Consider the following 18,452-nt stretch of genomic DNA (forward strand, 5'->3'; position numbering starts at 1 on the left):
AAGTATACAATTCCTTTTTTTATATAGTTTGTTTGTTACTGAAAAAAAAAATATCTCAATAATTTACCTAAGCCCCATTTACTCCCTTTTATGGTAAGACTTGGAGATACAATGGATTTGTGGTACGACACAAAGGTAATTATGTATTAGATCAGTTGATAACTATTGATAAATTACTTATTTATCTGTTTATTTGTCGTTCGAATTGTACTAAAATTATCCATAAATATCAACACAATTATTTATCAAATGCCCATTTTTGACCTCCGTACCTGTGAACATAAATGTGTAATAAACTGAGTACTTTGCTGCCCCCTAGTGTTTAAAAATTTAAACACATCCTGTCGCGCATGCGCATTGGAGGAAAAGGAAAACGCAACAACAAACTGCCTCAGAAGTAGCAAACTCGCTGTACTCTTTGACAGGATGATAATGTTTCTAGTTGTATAAAGCCAACTGGATCGGTTCATACAAACTATCTGTCTGGACGGAGTTGTGGATGAAGAAAAGAATGACATAGAAGTAAACACCTAAAGGTTTTTCTGTTTTTTTACTTTTTTGGAAGCGGCTCTGCGCACTTGTTTCCTGGTAAATACTCAGCTTCAAATACTGTGAGATAATGTGAAAGGAGCGCTTCACGACGCGGAACAGGAGGCCAGCCACCCACCGGACTCTTCTGTGTTTATGCGTGTTCGCTACATGAGCCTGTCGGCGGGATGTCGCTGAGTTCCGGCGGATGGGCTCACAGCCCCGGCCTCACACCGGAGCAGTCGACCGCCCTCACCGGGAGTTATGAAGCCTCCCAGCCGGGCTGTCAAACCGTCCTCATGTCGGTTCGGGTCTCGGTGTGCCACTCCGGGGTTCGTCCGCTGTGCCTTCCGGGAGCAGGTGATGAGTCACTCCGCCTGCAGCTGAGCATGGACCCGGGGAAATCCGGGGAATTCCGGCTGGCGATCCAGAGCCCCGGCAGGACGGGCCAGAGTGCGGTGAGTTACGACCTGCTGGGACTCCTATTTTAATCATGTTTTAACCGTTTTACCCTAAATAAATACAAAAACACCAAATAGTATCTTAATTCAACTTATAATTGGCCAGAGCAAAAGTTTCCTGCCTAAATAGATCATATTAATGTCATATTTTTTTCATAACTTGTCTATAAATGTATTCTTACATTGTTATTTTCATATTTTTAGTGTGTTACCTGTGGTAATTTTGGCCCTCTATATTGTCTGAAGATTTGTTTAAAAACTAAGAGTTATAATTTACCTTAAGAAAACATACTGTAAACTTATTTTTTTAGATTCAAACAGTAGATGTAGGTGTAACCCTTGACTGGGTGATGCGACCCCTTGTGGTTAGATCTGTCATTTCACTTTCTTGCATAGCTGACATGGGACCTGTGGGGACCTGGTCAGGCCTCCACAGGTACACTGTTGCCTTTTGCTTTCTTTAACTGTTCCACAGAAATCACAGGTAAAGCAACCTTTACAATCCAATTCGGTTCAGCTAAATAAAACTTGTTTAGAGCAGCAGTACATGACCTTTTAAAAAAAAAAGAAAACACATGGCACATGAATCATAAATAAAACCCATCTACTAGGAAATTTGTAGTTCTTTAAGGATTATTTTACTCTTCATTTCATCTCTACTACAAGGTCTAAAGCTAATGAACTAAACATGGAGAAGCAGCATTTAGTTCATATTCTCCACTTATCTTGAACAAACTTCCAAAAACTATGAAAAGTGCGGAAAGTCTGAGTTCCTTTAAATGAAGACTAAAAACACATTTGTTAAGCATTGCCTTCCACTGTTCTAGTTAAACATTTAAACTGAAACATCATTAGTTCAACTTTTTTATTTTCTTTAGTCCAAATGTTTTTAATGTTCTTTTTTGTTTCTGCATTTTTTATTTATTTTTTATTCCTACTTGCTTTGATTCTGTTTTATTTTCCTATATTTTAATCATGGAAAACACATTGCATTGTCTTTGTACTGAATTGTGCTATACAAATAAATTTGCTTTCCCTTGCTTAATGAAAAACTAAACTTTAAGATTTATATTTTTTTCACAATCATCTATCTATCTAAAAAAGAAATATATAAATATATATACACATACATACAAACACACACTCAAAAAAAAACGTTCTACGCCAAATGAAGAAAATAAATAGTTCTTACAGGTATTCCAGATATTTTTACTGTCAGTCTGCCTGAATTTCATCATTCCAAGAGGAAAACCTGTTTAAGCTAGCCTAATAAACTAGCCCCACCCACCAGCACCTAAAATAATTTCTGCCTGCGAGTTTGGTCTAGCCTCGGTCAATGCCCCAGGCCCTAGAACTGACGGGCCAATCACAACGCAGAGATGTGTTTTGAATTTTTGCAAGCATAGCGGGGGTTTGAGGACGTGACAACAAAGCTGCACAACGCTGGAGAAAGCACAACAAGGAAGATTGCAACAACTATTGAACAGTAGCACGCACTGCGGCGGCAGCAGCTTTCAATGGAGCGCACCATTGAAAGTTAAAAGTTCTCTTTTCTGTTGCAGTTGTTCAATAAAAGCGCGCTTTAAGATAATTTGAGGTGAGAATATTATACTTTAAAGCGTCACTATATGGTCCATTTATCGATTTAATGCGTGATTAAAAAAACATTTTCCGAAGTTGAGAGGGCCGCGGCAACCAGTGGACCTCCGAGGCTAATGGTAGCCTGTCTGCAGCGGCCCTCTCTCGGCATAGTCGTGTGTGTGAAGGACTGATGGAGATTTTTGACTCAGCTTTGGAATCAGTTTTAGAAGGATTAGACTTGTGGTTTTCGTTGCAGGAAGAGGCTCTATGCTTATTCATTTTTAAGAAGGACGTATTCACCGTTTTACCGACAGGCTTTTTTTTTTTTCTTACACTCCCCCACCAGCTTTCTGTCGCGCTTATTAAGACACAGTCAGTTGCGCTCATTGGTCAGAGCGTTGGCCAATAGGCACAGACATGGTTTGAAAAACAGCGGATTGTTCTCATCAACAATCTTCCCATGTCTCATTCATCTCATATTTAGTCTGGTTTATCAGGCTATGTTGAAACCTGATTTTTTTATATCTAAAACAATTACCAGACTTTTTCATTTTTAGTAAAAGTTGTCAAGAGCCATTTTGAAAGATCCAAGGAGCCCCATGTTGCAGACCTCCTGCTATAGATTCTCCAATCATCCACACCATACAACACGGCTTTCCCTGGCTTCCTAAATTCATATTAAGTTATGGTTTTAACATTAATATTGCTTTAAGAAATGTATACTTTGACATTCTTTAATATGCTGCGTCTCCTCTTTTGTTATGACCATTGAGTCTGGTCGTAACTATGGGTCATTGATTCAAACGCTTGATTAAGAAAAACTAGTGTGACACTGTTCCTGACGGTTGTCATGAGGGTATTAATTGTGATGAACTCTCATTTCATCCTTGCAGTTTTCTTTCATTTTCTCCATCAGTGTCTCCACTGGTCCGTGTGAGCCTTAGCATCTGGGCTTCTAAAAATACACATCAACTGTAGACAACTAGGGCAGTCAAAGTCCATCCAAAAGGCCAAATATATTGCACTTGAAACATAATATCTCATCAAATGTTGAATCCAAGCGTTCCTGTGCAGTTGCAGTTTTGCAAAGCTTGATAATGTGAAAGTGATTGTATATTTTTCAGCTGGAAACTTTTACATTGCAGCTCTGGCTGTGTGTTAGAGGTTGTTCCCAAGCTGGTTTTGCAGCTTCTAACAGGTTGTCCTCTGGTATTTTGCTCAAATTATCTTTCAGTCAACTCTCACCTGCTTACCTGATAAACAGCATACCTGTAGATTCTACATTCTCTGTAGATGTGTCCTTTAGGTTTATATTAGTTGGTCATCTCTACTTATTCTAGCACTTTAGTAAATATTTAACTTTACTAGTCTAAAACTTAATTAATTGTGTTTAATTTCAGTCATGGGCCATGGAATGACTCCTGAGATAATCGTTAACTTATTTAGTTTTTAAATTAGTGGGGAGTAGTGGCCTAGCGGTTAGGGTATAGAGCTTGGATCTTGAGGTTCTGAGTTCGACCCCCACTCCCACAGACTGCCACTCTGGCTCTCTGAGCAAGACCCTTAACCCCACACTGCTCCCTGGGTGCAGCCCACTGCTCCCCAAGGGGAGAGCTTAAATGTAGAGGTAAATTTCTCCAATGAGAGGTCAATAAAATTCAGTTATCATTATACAGTGGAATCCGCTTATAGTGATCATGTTGGTCTAGAGCCAATTTGAACACTATAAAGGGTTGATGACTATATCCGAATTTACCGTTATTTCACTAATTATTTATGCAGAACATCATCTAAATGCCATTTGTGTGTTTTTTTTATGAGAAAAATTTAATGAAACGAATAGCTTCTGCATTTACTGAACTTTATTACAGTACCATGCAACTTTAATGACATAACTCTGGTAGCCTGGAACTGCTGGTGCATTTCTTTTTTACTAGCCTGAAGTTTGAAACAAATGGTTTAATAGAACAACAACATAGATATTTAACTGCATAGGCTACAGAAAATTAAAGCTAGCCTACCTCTATTTTCTGTTGCGGATCTGCTGCGCCGCATTAAGAAATCACTTAACATGTTTATCCATGGTTCCCTGGATCAGTGTTGTCCAACACAGAGTGCACTTCTTTTTCAAAACGATGTAAAAGGTCAAAGTTTTAAAAAAAAAAACAACATGCAGAAGACCATCATTTTTGATCCACTTATTAATTATTTTTTGTTTACATTCATAAAATGGTGAAAAAGGAACTATAAGTTCTATAAGTGGATTTCTTGATTACTATAAACTAATTATTTAAACAGCATTTGTGTAGAAATGATTCTGTCCCAAGCCTTTTGAACACTATAAGCAGTTGATTACTATATCCGTGACCACTATAAGCGGATTCCACTGTATTATTATTGATTAATCATTAGGTTGAGTAAACTGACTGTTAAAAAATGCAATATACTGAAAAAGCAAATCCAACCCAGGGCAGTAATTAATCCGAAACTGTACAAAGATATAAACATTTTATATTCAAGATAGAAAAACCTTTTTCTTTGATATATTTTTACCAATAAATTATGTAATGGCAAAGTTCAGCTTCACCTGATTCACATTTGGTACAAAAACCTATGGAGCGCACCTTGTCTTTTGATTTATTAATCGTTTCATTGGAAAAACGGTCAACAGATAAATACATGCGTTAATATTTACAAACTGCTTCATAAAATACGGCCATCTTATTTCCTTTTTTGAGAGTTTTAGCAGACAAAGCTCTCAGAAAAATAAGTAATCCAGAATATTTAAGTTTGTTATAGAGTTAAACTTTATTATTTTTCTGCTGAAGAGTTTCCTCCTACAGTCCTCACTATATCTGCTATACATCCGTTGCATTCCTCCATCATTCTGCTCGTAGATCAGTTCTCCTTCCTTAACATGCATAATAAATACACCTAGAAATTCATGTGAGCGACTAAAATCAGGGGCTCAAAACAAACGGTTTAGGTCAATGTGGAAAAACCTCTGAGGGTCATTTATGATGCGTAGCAGATACACCGAATTAAACACTCGTAGTAATTGTCTTCGCTTCCTGCTTTTTTTCTCACAGTCTCTTCCTCTTTCGCTTTGTTGCAGACCATTGCCGAGTTTGACCTGAGGTCCATCAATTATGAAGTGAAGTCACCAAAGTGCCACGAGCTGATTTCTGTGGCGCCGCCATGTGACCGCATCAGCTTCAACTTCAGCAGCGAGACGGAGGCTGAGGGGTGGGCCACCGTGGTCATGTCCTCGCTGAGAGAAGCACATCGTGGTCAGTCACCCAACTCTACCTTTTTTATTTGTCTACCTATGAATGAGCAAAACAAACTGAGATGCTTCCCTTTCTGCAGCGGGATTTCTAACTCGCAAATTTAGCATTAAACTGATGAGTTCTGACAAAGCCTTGCTTCTATATACAATAGGAGCTGTGATTTCCAACTGAGCTCTGCTGCTTGATTTTATGTTAACCGTTGTACCAAGTGAGATTATATCTTAAATGTGTTAAACGGCTAATAGTGGCTATCAGAAGTATTCACACCCCTTCGGCTTTCTCTCAAAGTAACACATCATTGTGGAGGAAAACAAGACAGAATGTTTTATTCCAATATATCTCTGCAGTTTTTTCAAATTGAACCGATGCAAATATGCAAAAATTGTTTTTTCGGCCTCTTCAAATAAATCTGCTGATGAAGATTCCCAGTCATCCAGGTCATAGTCATTCCGTAAAAGTTTAAAAAAGCAATCCACTGGACTTGGTTTCCAAGGTTTGAAGACGTTTCGCTACCTCTCAAGGAAGCTTTCTCAATTCAAATGTCTTGATCCGCTGTGAGTTTGAGTCTTTATATAAACAAGGCCTTGTATTGCTTGGAAACATGCAAATTGAAACCGACGAGTGGGTCTTTTGGTTCCATTGTTAGCCTGTAATATCTGAAACCTTTCTATGATACTGAAGGTCGGTCGTTAAAGGGGGGGGATTGTCGTTAAATAAAAACTTCCGGTAGACCAAAAAACCTTTCCCATAGCTTACGTAGCTTTTCTCTCTTCTCTGACAAGGCTTTGAAACTAGTGTGAAAAAGAAAAGGCTAAAGGTTCAGGCTTTGGACGCAGACGCCTGTCAGCTTTAACCGGAGCAAGAAGTCCTAAAAAGTTTTAGCTCATGTGAGATGAATAAAATAAAACAAAGCTCACTTTTTTTTTTATTTCTGTGAATGGAAATCTCTATTTTCACAATGATACACCACCAACCATTGTTCTGTCATTAAGTTCAATTCAATACATTAAGAGTGAATTTTATGGCTGGGATTTTTCAGAACTTACTACAGTTTTTTTCTTCTTTTTACTGATATTTTTGTCTTTATTTTCTACATATTGCTCATGCTTGCAGCCACACCCCAGGAGAATGGTCTGCAGCACCTCTTTGATGGTCTCCATCTTCAGAACACCTCTGCTCTACAACAAACAGGTGTGCGAGAGGAAAAAGTGTCCTTAATTGTAATTATCTGTTCATGTGATCATTTCAATACCCTATGTCTGTGTTTGGGTTGTAGAGGATGCTTGCATAGAGCTGAAAAAGGCCATAGAGGCGGGGGATATGCAGAGTGCGTCTGTTTTTGCTGCCTCTCTCGCCCGTAGACAGGCAGCCGTCAAGATCCAGCCCTCCACCAAAACATATGAAGACACTGAAATCAAGTAAGGCAGTAATACTGATAATTTAAGGTCTGAAAGCAGAGTTATTACTCGTTTCACTGATGTTTTTGTTTTCTAAACAGTTTGGCTGCTATTGTTGAGGATTCTTCCTCATCCTGTTGCATCACTGTGAAAGTTTTCCCTCACATGACTACTGCGTCATTAAAACAGCAGGTTCTTATAACATTCAAAACATTGTCTTTACACACTGCCTTCTAGGTAATTAGAATCACTAACAGCTTTTTGTCTGCTTGGACTCCTTTCCAGATGTTTCTCGATTATGGCTTCCACCCTCGCGTGCAGCGCTGGATTATTGGCCAGTGTTTGTGTGCTGACCTCAGGTCTCTGGCGTCCTACGGCATCCGTCAGGATGGTGACACAGCCTTCCTGTACCTGTTGTCAGCCCGCCACTCTCGCCTGACCCCTCAAGTCCTGCAGCAGGACCAGGAGAGCGCACTCCTTCTCAGCCCTCCCCTGTCTTTTCAAAACCCCTCCCTCCCCGCCGCCTCCACAAACGGCCCCTCCTCTCAGGACTGGAGGCCGTATACCACTCTACCTCCAAGGCTCCACAAAAGCAACAAGAATGGTGAGAAAGTGTCTATAGTCTTAGACATTGTGTTCTGGATCATGATTTTTAATTTTAGGCAGATCAACTCCTAGTCAGGGTTGTGATTTAAAAGAAAATAAGAAAGAAAATCTAAGCACACAGAGCTGCAACAGCCGACATAGTCGCTCTGCTAATGGTTACTCTAGAAGACTGTGTACGTTTAATGTGCGCTAATTTCAGATTTCTCATCAATTGAATCTTCCTCGGTCAGAAGGAATATGTCAACCCAATCGGTGCAGCTCAGAAGGTTTACTGATGGAATAGAAGCAGGTATATTGGAGATGGAAAGATGCAGGATGAAAATGGCATGTAGTACCATAGAAATCCACTTGAGGGCGCCATAATACGACACATGCATTATTGGTCAAATGCAATAAACATACAACTGACAAAACCAGTCCCACGGTAATGCCCTCATATGCTAATACAATGACAATATAGCCCCATTTACACTACCCTTGAAAAACCGATCCATGCCGAGATCGGTTCTGACGACCGTTTACACATCACGCTATCTCGGTTCCTCGCCTCCTAGTGACGATCTTACTGCCAGTATTAAAGAAGGAAATAAAGCAGTTGGTGGTGGTAATACATCAAAAGTTATTTGCCAACCGCCATAAAGCACAAGAAGAAGAAGACGAAGAAGGAGGGAACCAAGCAAATGAAAATGGCGGCGCCCGTCACATTCAGAAAGTTATGCTTGATTATTATTGCTGTACTTCGGTGTTATTATTTAAAATGCCATTATTTAAAATGTTGCATGGAGAAGATTTCGGTTGTTGTTTATGGTTGAAGAGGAAGTTGTTGTTCTTCTTCTGTTTCTGGAGCGGCATTACCGCCAACTACTGGAATGGAGCGTGAATCAGGATGTGCAGCCAGACGCTGTTGTTATCAGAGAACTGAGCCAGAGAAAAACCGAGCCGAGCCCACCTCTGGAACTGGTCTGCAGTTAGCTCGGTTCGGTTGTGTCTAGCTCGGTTCAGTTCAGTTTGCTTTCCATTTACACACGATAAGTTATCTCAGTTACTGAGCTCGGACCGGTCTCGGCACGTTTTTCAAGGGTAGTGTAAATGGGGTTTATATCTGGCAAAGTAAACAAAGAACTTGAGTTATGATAAGTAAACTCTTGCATTGTCAGTAACCAACACAAGGACGATTTCACCTCCTGGGATAATTGACATAAAACACAATATGGGACTTGAAATGTATACTTATATCATAAAAAACACACACAGCTTTCATACCCACCGAAAGCACAGAAAAAACTACTTGCCCAGCTAGGTGAAATTGAAACTACAAAGTGAACAGATGCATCATGGGTAATGTGGTACTAAACAAGCGGACAGACTTTTAACAGGTACGATTGTTTTAAAAGGAGAAGAAAGAAGAGAGTGTTAGTCTGGTTAAAAAGTCATTGGCTAAATTATTTTTGTATCTATTTGCTGCAGGTGGTTCAGGAAGACAAAGCATTGGTGAAATCAGAGATCTCATCAACTTTGAAATGCCTCAACTTAATAAGGCTCTGAGCTCCCAGACCTCTTCTACCCAGGTACAACAACACAGGGAGAGGCTTGTGACACTGCTGATGAAACATTTTCTGACATTTATACTTTTTGTTTTTCATCGCCCTCATGTTAACATTGATTTAGCTTTTTTTTTTCTTTTTTTTTTTTTTTTTTTCCAAAACAACTAGAAACCCCCTTTATTCCTTCAACAGATTATACGGCAGTAGGCTATATCTTAGTAAAGATCGACAGATGCAGATTTTTTAATACAAGCTGTTTTGATAATAACCTAACTATCCCCGATATTACTTTTTGTTTCTCCATTTATTTGACAAAAATCACACAATTACAGCAAATGTTAGTCGAGTCCTAATTTAAACAAAAGAGCATTCATAAAATATGAAAGAGGATTTAGGCCATTCAATTCAAATCAGTTCATTTATATGGTGTCAATTCATAACACATCTCAAGGCACTTTATAGAGACAATTCAACCAGATCATACAGTCAGATTGATTCAAAGTTTTCTGTCTAAGGAAAACCAGTTGATTGCATCGACTCTTTGACTCATTCACACTAAGCATGCTTGTAGCGACAGTGGAGAGGACAACTCCCTTGTAACAGGAAGGAACCTCCAGCAGAACCAGGCTCAGTGTGAGCGGCCATCTGCAGATGCCATTAAAAACCAACTAAAAAAAAACGTCAATCATCATATTTCTTTTGAAATCATAGTTCATTAAACTTTCACAAATGACAAAAGGTTTAAGAAATCCCAATCTGTGTTTAATATATTCTTATATTGTCCTGGAATAATATAATACAGATTTGTAAATATTAAACCAGAGCTAAATTTATGAGAAAAGTGGTAGAATAGCCCTTTAGGCATTTCGTGATTCAAAAGCTGCAGTCGTAAGCCAACTTCAGCTTTGTGCGTCTATTATTGTAGAAGCTGGTGTGTGTTATCCAATACTAATGCCAGCCCATCTCTGGTAATGGAGAGCAGAGGAAGTAGACAACCATGAGGTGATCAGTCTAGGAATGTTAGTTAAAGTTACCCGTTTCAGCCTATCATTGGTCAGATCAGTAGCTGGCCATCAGAATGAATATAGCCTCCTCCAAAGCACTAATGAATTGGACAAAGCATGCATGTTAAGGCCGATACCAAACAAGAACAAAATGCAAATGGCAAAAATATGGTCAGGCTGATGTATCCGTCCGTCTCTATATCATAAGATGATTCTGTAACTTTGACAGTTGAAAGGGACCCATTAGTTGAGTCATTAATCGAACTATAACCATATTGGTATAAGCATAGCTTGTAGAAACATTACTTCACTTACTTCAGCAATAGTATCAAGGTGTTACTTTATTGTGTCTCTTATACTATATCCGTTGGTTGTGCTGTTCTTTTTACATCTCTTAGCAGTTGATGAAGCAAAATAAAGATGTTTTATCGTTATCTCCCTTTTATCTCCTCTTTCTTTCATCTTTTCTCCCTTTTTTCTGTTTTTCCTTTCCTGTTCTACTTACATTGCAGTGCGTAAAATCTATAATACTCCCTGCATAATTATAATAAAGCTATTTATATGCATAAATCAAGCGTAACGCTATGGCGATAGCCCTACTGCTCCACTTGTGAAAGCTAAATCTTTTGGGCTCTTTTTGGCATCAAGACAATTATTCTTATTGCCACATCGCCAGACAAGATACTGTTTGAAAAAGAAAAAAGAAACTATTTGTTTTTTTAACAATAAGAACTAAAATATTTCAGGTGTTTTAGATCATGTGATGCCCATAGAATTTTACAGGGTTTCTGCAGGTCATTAAAAATCATTAAAAGTCATTAGATTATTATTTTTTAAATTAAGGCTTTAATTGGCATTAAACTTCATTAAATTTGATAATCGTGACATTAAAATGCTTCGGAAAAGAAGCTTGAGGCGGGGAAAATGCTAGAGAATGAGGAAAATGCAAATTTGAACCAAAGTGGCGGGAAAACGAGGAACTCGGGACATGGCTGCAGCCTGTCCATGGTGAAGATGGTGAAGGATTTTGCTGTGTGTATATATATATATATATGTATATATATATATATATATATATATATATATATATATATATATATATATATATATATAAGTCATGGGTATTTGTTGATGGCATTAAGATTTTTTCTAAAAGCATTAAAAGAGCATTAAAATGCATTAAATAAGAATTACTCATTCATGTATAAACCCTGTTTTAGTCCTTAGGTAAATATATTTACATGTATTTTATTTTTTGACATGGGATCAATGTTCCATGTCTCAGCCTTTGTTTTAAAAAAATGCATCTGGTTTTATGCTAACTGACAAAAACCGTGTTAATATAGAGGTAATAGTCTTATTTTATTTCTGTATTTATTTTCTATGTTCTATAAATATCTGTGTACGATGTTAACTGTGTTGGTCTTTGCTTCAGGGTTGGTCATGTCCATCTTGCACATACATCAACAAACCGACGCGGCCGGGCTGTGAGATCTGCAGCACTAACCGTCCAGAGAGCTACATCATCCCTGGAGGACACCAGCCGGACCCCCTGGAGCTCAGAAGGATCCAGCAGGAGAAGGAGGCCATCCGACAATACCAGCAGGTATGAGAGGGACTCTAAAGCTCTCCCCTCCTTTTATACCACTCCTTATACAGTTCAACAACAGTTGAGGAGGCGTATTCATGCAGTTGTGTGCGTATTGTTTTATCTGAAGTTTGTACTGTTGGTGTGGCTGTCAAAGGCTACATAGATTCAACTCTGATGAATCAAAGGAAAACAGGCTCACCGTTCAAACTGATCAAGATAAAGTGAGAAAAGCTGAAATTGACTGAAGGCTGCCAGAGAAACTGAAACATTCAGACTCACTCAGGTTGACTCTCTTCTCTTTTGTCTCTGTTTTTCTGAAGGAGAAAGGGAGAAGAGAGATGCTGAGGAGTGCTGGGCCTCATAACAACTCATTGCTGTTTAACCTGGACCAGGACTACTGAACATACTCACTGATTCATGCACACTCCACTGCAGCGAACAGACAAGCAACTACAGAACAAATCACCCATCATGCACAACCCTGTTATTGTTTATACAAATACATACTTTAGTTAAAATCCCATTTTCTGTCTCCACTGAAGTTTAACTTCTTTTAAAGAGTTAAACCTTATATTGTTATGTTATTCATATTAAAGCAGTTCAGTTGACGTAATGCAGAATGTGAGCAACATGAAAACATGTTGAGTGAGCCAGTAGGTTGAATGTATGTGATCAGATTTTGCACTGTGCTTGTTTTTAACCCTGTGATGCAGCTGAAAATAAAAGGTTTTAACTGTTTGTTGCTGTGTTGGATTAAAAGTGTTTTTGATTTTTCCCTTCATAAGACGGCAGGAAAGCCTTGCATCGTTCCCTCTATGCTCCAAATAACAGGAAACAGTATTCTTTCTGCTAGCATTTTGTAGCACTTCTCTGGAGGTGAAAGGTTGAACAGCCTCTGAAGAGGACGTGTAAGTTTAGCTTTGGCTCTAGACTTGTACTGCTCTTGGATGGAGTGATGGTCAGTCTTTCTGAACTATGCAGACGAGTTGTAGACGAGCCAAACCCTAGAGAGACAGAAAACGGACGGTTGGTGTAGAAAAAGCAGCTCCTGTAGAAAGTCGTACTTCCTGAGTTGCTCCTTCTGTACGGTCTGTGTGAGGATCACCCTTCCTAGAAACAAACAGCAACCGTTGATGGTTGAGTTGGTCCATGTTGACTGCAGGGGGGTCTGCCATGTCTTTCAGATGCTTGAGCACCAAATTCTCAAAGGGTTTTATGACCACAAACATCAGAGCGACAGGCCTGAAGTCATTAAGTCCATTGGTGGTGTGTTGCTTAAAGATCAGAATCTGATAAAAGGTGATTAGTTGGTCAACAGGGGAAACTATTAGATCCTGGAGCTTTCTCCAGATAGGGGATCAACATGCTGTCTGTATCTGAGCAGTTTGTAGGAGGGACATGTGCTGTTGAAGGACAGGGTGAGTGTTTTTCTCCGTGTTATCAGCTCAGGAGCTGTTTCTCAGCCCCAGATGAGACGGTTTGTGGTGGGATAAAAACTGACCAATATATGGGGGAACAACTTTTGCTAAATAGGGTTTGCAAAAATGATATTCAAAACAAGTTTCTCTACAGACTCAGACTTTAAACAGTGTTCCTTCCTCCTAGCTGACAGATCTACAACGAGGAATCATTACTCAAGCTTTAGTGCACAGATAACAACTGCTGCGCTATTTAAAGATGGGTTTCTTCAGTAATTCCATAATTTGACTGTTTGGAGAGTTCTGATGATTTTCCTCTAATCATGTGCAGGAAAAAAAGCATCTCTCATTTTCATAGATGAGATGGGTCCAGAACTCCAGTCCCTTATGACATATCTAGTATGGGTTAGTCAAAAAGTATTCTTTGTTTGTTTGTTTTTTTTAGTTTCAAGGTTAAAAACACATTCACATAAGTTTGAACTTAAAACTCCATGAAGTAATTCCAACTGTGGGAAATGGCTGCTGCAGGATTATTGCAGAAATGCCTTTTGATTTCGCTGCTCCTCAGTTTCCATCCATGCCATCCTAAAGAGAGTGCTTTACATCACAATATTAGCCTAGTTAACCAGCCCCACCCGCCAGCGACCAAAATCATATGTGCCTACGAGTTAAAATTACACATTTATTCTCACATTTAGTCTGGTTTATCAGGCTATTACAATATGGGAAGAGTTTGCTAAAACAACCTTCCTGATGGACATCAGACAGGAACACCTGTGCAGAGTCATTCAATCAATCCCCCTCAAGGCCAACTCAAAGGGCACGCTGTTATTTCCCAGCTTCTCCTTTTAAGAACAAGAGATCAGATAAGATTTCTATGGTTTACATTGGCCTGATTCGCTTTTTAAGTGTCAGACCGATTTATTTATGATGAAATAATATACATCAACATTTCTTCAGGCAAAGGAGCTGGAGAGAAGAGAGAACTTTGAGCGCCTGGTGAAGATGGATGGCCAGGACCTGGTTCCAAATCCTGAACTGGTGGATTGTAAGATTTGCTTTGTTGACCTAAAGTCAGGAGAAGGTGTCCTTCTGAGAGAGTGTCTGCACTGTTTCTGCAAGTAAGACGTGGGAGTGAGAGACTAGTTTATCTGCACCTGGTATTCATTTTTTTTACACAGCAGAATAACATCTATTTCTAAATGCGGTTTGCATAGAGAGTGCTTGCGCTCCGTCATCATGCTGTGTGAGGAGCCCGAGGTGTCCTGTCCATACAGAGATGATGCATACGCCTGTCCTTGGGCCCTGCAGGAGAGGGAGATTAGAGCTGTGAGTTGCACCAAAGAATGCACTATAGAACGCTTTAGATTGCTTTCCCTCACCTTTACCCGCTATGTGCCCTTCCAGCTGGTTTCTCCAGAGGAATATGAACGCTGGCTGCAGAGGAGCCTTTCCGTAGCAGAGTCGAGGTGCGAGGGCAGCTATCACTGTGCAACTCCGGATTGTCCAGGATGGTGTGTGTATGAGGATACTGTCAACGTCTTCCACTGCCCGGTCTGCAGGAAACACAACTGCCTCATCTGCAAGGTCAGAAATGTAGAGAGCGCACATCCAAACTAAACTCTGCCTCAGCAAATTTAAGGAGAACAAGTTTAAAACATCCACTAGTGTCGTAGTCAAGACCACATTATCCTGGTCTCTGCCGCCAAATATTTTGGTCTTGGCCTTGTTTTAATACTCCTTGGTCTCTGATGTTGTGGTCTTGACTACAACACTAGCATCCAACTCACCCTAACCCTGTAAAATAACTTTTTAAGGAGTTTTAAGAAGGTTTTATGTGCATTATTTGATTGAAAGGTCAATTTACGGTGAGTTAAAGAAATACCTAGGCTTTCATTAGCTTAGCAGAAAAAACAGGCCCTCACCATGATACTGCCACCACTTGGCTACAAGATTTATTTATTTTTTATTCGGCACATCCGGTTCCTTTAAGTAAAGCTGAATTTAAAAACCCGACTGCTGTAGCTTATAAGCATCATTACTTTGACTTTTTCTCATGTTTTCTGTTCTTCTTTTCCTCCTCAGGCCATCCATGAAGGAATGAACTGCAAACAATACCAAGACGACCTCACAGCCCGTGCCATAAATGACTCTGCAGCTAGAAGGACGACGCATCTACTAAAGGTTAGCTGCAAAATACCACTTTGAAGCAATTAAGTGTTTTTTTTTTTTTTTTTTTAATCAAACTAATTTGAAAATTGCTGTCCAGGATGAATCGGTGGCTTTGTATAACCAGAAAGCATCGGTGTCAGCTTGCACCAAGCACATCCTCTCATCCTAAATTCTACTTTGTTTTTCTTTGTGCCACAAACAGACTCTTGTGCAGTCAGGGGAGGCCATGCACTGTCCTCAATGTGGCATCATTGTGCAGAAGAGGGATGGATGCGACTGGCTGCGCTGCACTGTCTGTCACACTGAGATCTGCTGGGTAACCAGAGGGCCTCGCTGGGGACCAAAGGTAAGAAATCTGTCCATCCCCTTATTTTAGATTCATTTAACCTTTTTCTAATCTGTAAAAGTCTTAATTCTAAGTACGGATGACACAGAGTTAAATAGACGAAGTCCCTGCAGACTATTTTTCAACACCTTTTTTAAACTGACAGGCTTCCAGATTTTTCCTCTCATGACTGATACAGATATCTTACACAACCGTCCTCATACAGCAGCTGAAAGCTATTAAAAGCAAAGATGCTTAGCGGTATTTAACAGCTGGCTCGGTTATTGACCGGAAAATATGGCATCGGAAAAACAAGAAGATATTTGTATGTAAAGCGAAAGTTTAAAAAACACAGTCAGCGTCCAGCCAACCCTTCTGATCGCTGACAGCTATCTCTGACGATGTTCATTCTCTTTTGGTAAGCTGTAAAACTAAATATTTGGGTCACCTTTTTATTGTAACACCCAATTGAACTAGAAACATATGTCATCTGCATGGGAGCAGAGCAGGTACTCAATATGGCTGCGGCTAAATTCGAACATCCGTGACGTCAGCTGCAAGACATCAATATCGAATGTTGCATCATGGTCCTTTAATGTTTGATGATGTTAACTTTCCCATATATATTTATTTTCTTAAAGGGTCCTGGAGACACCAGTGGGGGATGTCGCTGCAATGTCAACAATCAGAAATGTCATCCTAAATGCCAAAACTGTCACTGAGACTCAAAGCGGGGATTCTTGGATAGCTCTGGATATAAACCAGTCTTACAACACAGAAATGACAGGTGGAAGAATAATCTGAGTCATATTTAAACCAAATGTATGCTGGATAACTTGTAAAGCACCTAAATGGATTTTTATTTTCACCTAACAGATCTCTAACCAGCAGGTTGCTTCTGCCTTACCTTAAAGTATGTCTGTGGGTGTGGTTCAGTGCAGCACAAAGACTTATCTTTGGATGCTATTAGTGCCTTTTTTTTACAGCGTCTGGTATGCAGGCTTGGCTGAAAAGAGGCCTTTCGGGGCTTTATTAAGATAACTGAGTTTTAGATCTACAAACCTGGAGCTTCTTTTGTCCTTGTCTGTCACCATGGTAACATATGGAGGAAAGGTCTTACAGCTCAGGCCAGCGACCTGCAAACTTGAAATGCAGGCTGTTGATTGGCTGCTTCTAAGGGTGACTTTCACTAAGAAGCATTTCCACATGATGGGTCATCAATGCTGATGCTGATGCAGCTCTAAACTCCTTACTCTGAAGTTTCATGGCAGCTTGGAACTCATTATTCGGTGAATTTCTGGATGCAGCCGTGCCTTAATTCCAGCAAGTATTTTTTTTTTAGTTTTTCTTTCTCTTTATCCTCTAATTTCAAATTCCAATTTTGCATGAATACAATACAAGTCAGAAAATTAAAGTTTACTTAAGGAGTTAATTGTAACAATTGGTACAATTTAAAGAAATTCTGCATACGATGAATTGCTCTATAGAACAGGCCTCAAGTGTGTTTAATTTTGATTTAGATGTTACACTCTGGGATGATTTGCATAAAACTGAAGTGACCTTATTCTTCCACAGCAGGGTGTCACCAAACAACGGTTTTCAGAAAATGTGACTGATACATTAGTTTTTTTTGTTTTGTGGATGCGTAGTTTTTTTTTTTTGCATTAAGATTGTGAAGTGTTACAAACCAGTTGTCAGTATGTTTGTGTGTGTCTGTGTGGAATACCGACTGAATTGTTTGTGGTGTGTAGGCTGATGGATTTCATGTCTGCTCACACTGATCATGCAGCTCTGCTGGTTTGAATCAGATCCTGTGAGGAAGCAATGATCAGTGTCAAATGATATTAGTAATTTATTATATTCAATAAGAGAAAGTACATCTAGACACCTTTTATTGATAAGCTAATATTCCTTATAGATAACTTCTATGTAGTAGAGCACAGATGTTTTAGGTCATTTTACAGCTTTTTAAAGTTGTGCATCTTTGGACATTTCTGTCATTCATTTCTAAATCGTATTCTCATACATGACTGCACTGCCTGTTGACTCTACTACACTACTGTCCAGAACTGACTAGCCACGCTGTTACCTGTCAGCGCTCTGTTGCTGATGTATGTTTGTGCCTTAATCATGAATAAAAATGTTTTTTAACTCTCTTTGCTGTACTTTATGATTTTATTTCCTCTGGATGGCATTAAGCACGCAATAAGATGGAACACTGTTCTGTATTAATTCTCTTAATGATGATTATTTTATTTATTTACAACCTTGGTTTATTTTTAGGTTTAAGTTTAAATCTCCATTTGGTGAAAGATGTGATCTATTGCAGGTTTAGAGGATTGCAGAAGTATTAACACACTTTAATCAAATCTTTTATATATTCTTATGTCACAAAAACTCACCTGTCCCAAATATATGAAAAATACTATTTGGATAAGCTGCTCTTCACTTAATGACTGAGTCCCAGAAAAATCAAGTAAAATCCTCTGATATATCGATGAGGCAAATAAAGCCCATCGCTCATCTTTCTTCAAC

The 18,452-nt window shown here is 39.2% G+C and overlaps 1 protein-coding gene across 1 annotated transcript; it reads left to right on the top strand.

Moving 5' to 3' along the window:
* Positions 1 to 351: 351 nt before the first annotated feature.
* Positions 352 to 18,073, top strand: shrprbck1r (sharpin and rbck1 related). The gene is made up of 14 exons (XM_038270489.1): positions 352 to 986; positions 5,686 to 5,860; positions 6,974 to 7,051; positions 7,137 to 7,278; positions 7,359 to 7,449; positions 7,543 to 7,861; positions 9,331 to 9,431; positions 11,847 to 12,017; positions 14,381 to 14,541; positions 14,638 to 14,749; positions 14,828 to 15,007; positions 15,506 to 15,604; positions 15,795 to 15,938; positions 16,559 to 18,073. Exons 1-14 carry the CDS (start codon positions 717 to 719, stop codon positions 16,637 to 16,639), a joined length of 2,124 nt encoding a protein of 707 aa, XP_038126417.1. The 5' UTR covers positions 352 to 716; the 3' UTR covers positions 16,640 to 18,073.
* The last annotated feature ends 379 nt before the right edge of the window (positions 18,074 to 18,452 follow it).

Source organism: Cyprinodon tularosa, unplaced genomic scaffold (genome assembly GCF_016077235.1).
Source record: "Cyprinodon tularosa strain WSP-4 unplaced genomic scaffold, ASM1607723v1 ctg761, whole genome shotgun sequence".
NCBI classification, from domain to species: Eukaryota; Metazoa; Chordata; class Actinopteri; order Cyprinodontiformes; family Cyprinodontidae; genus Cyprinodon; species Cyprinodon tularosa.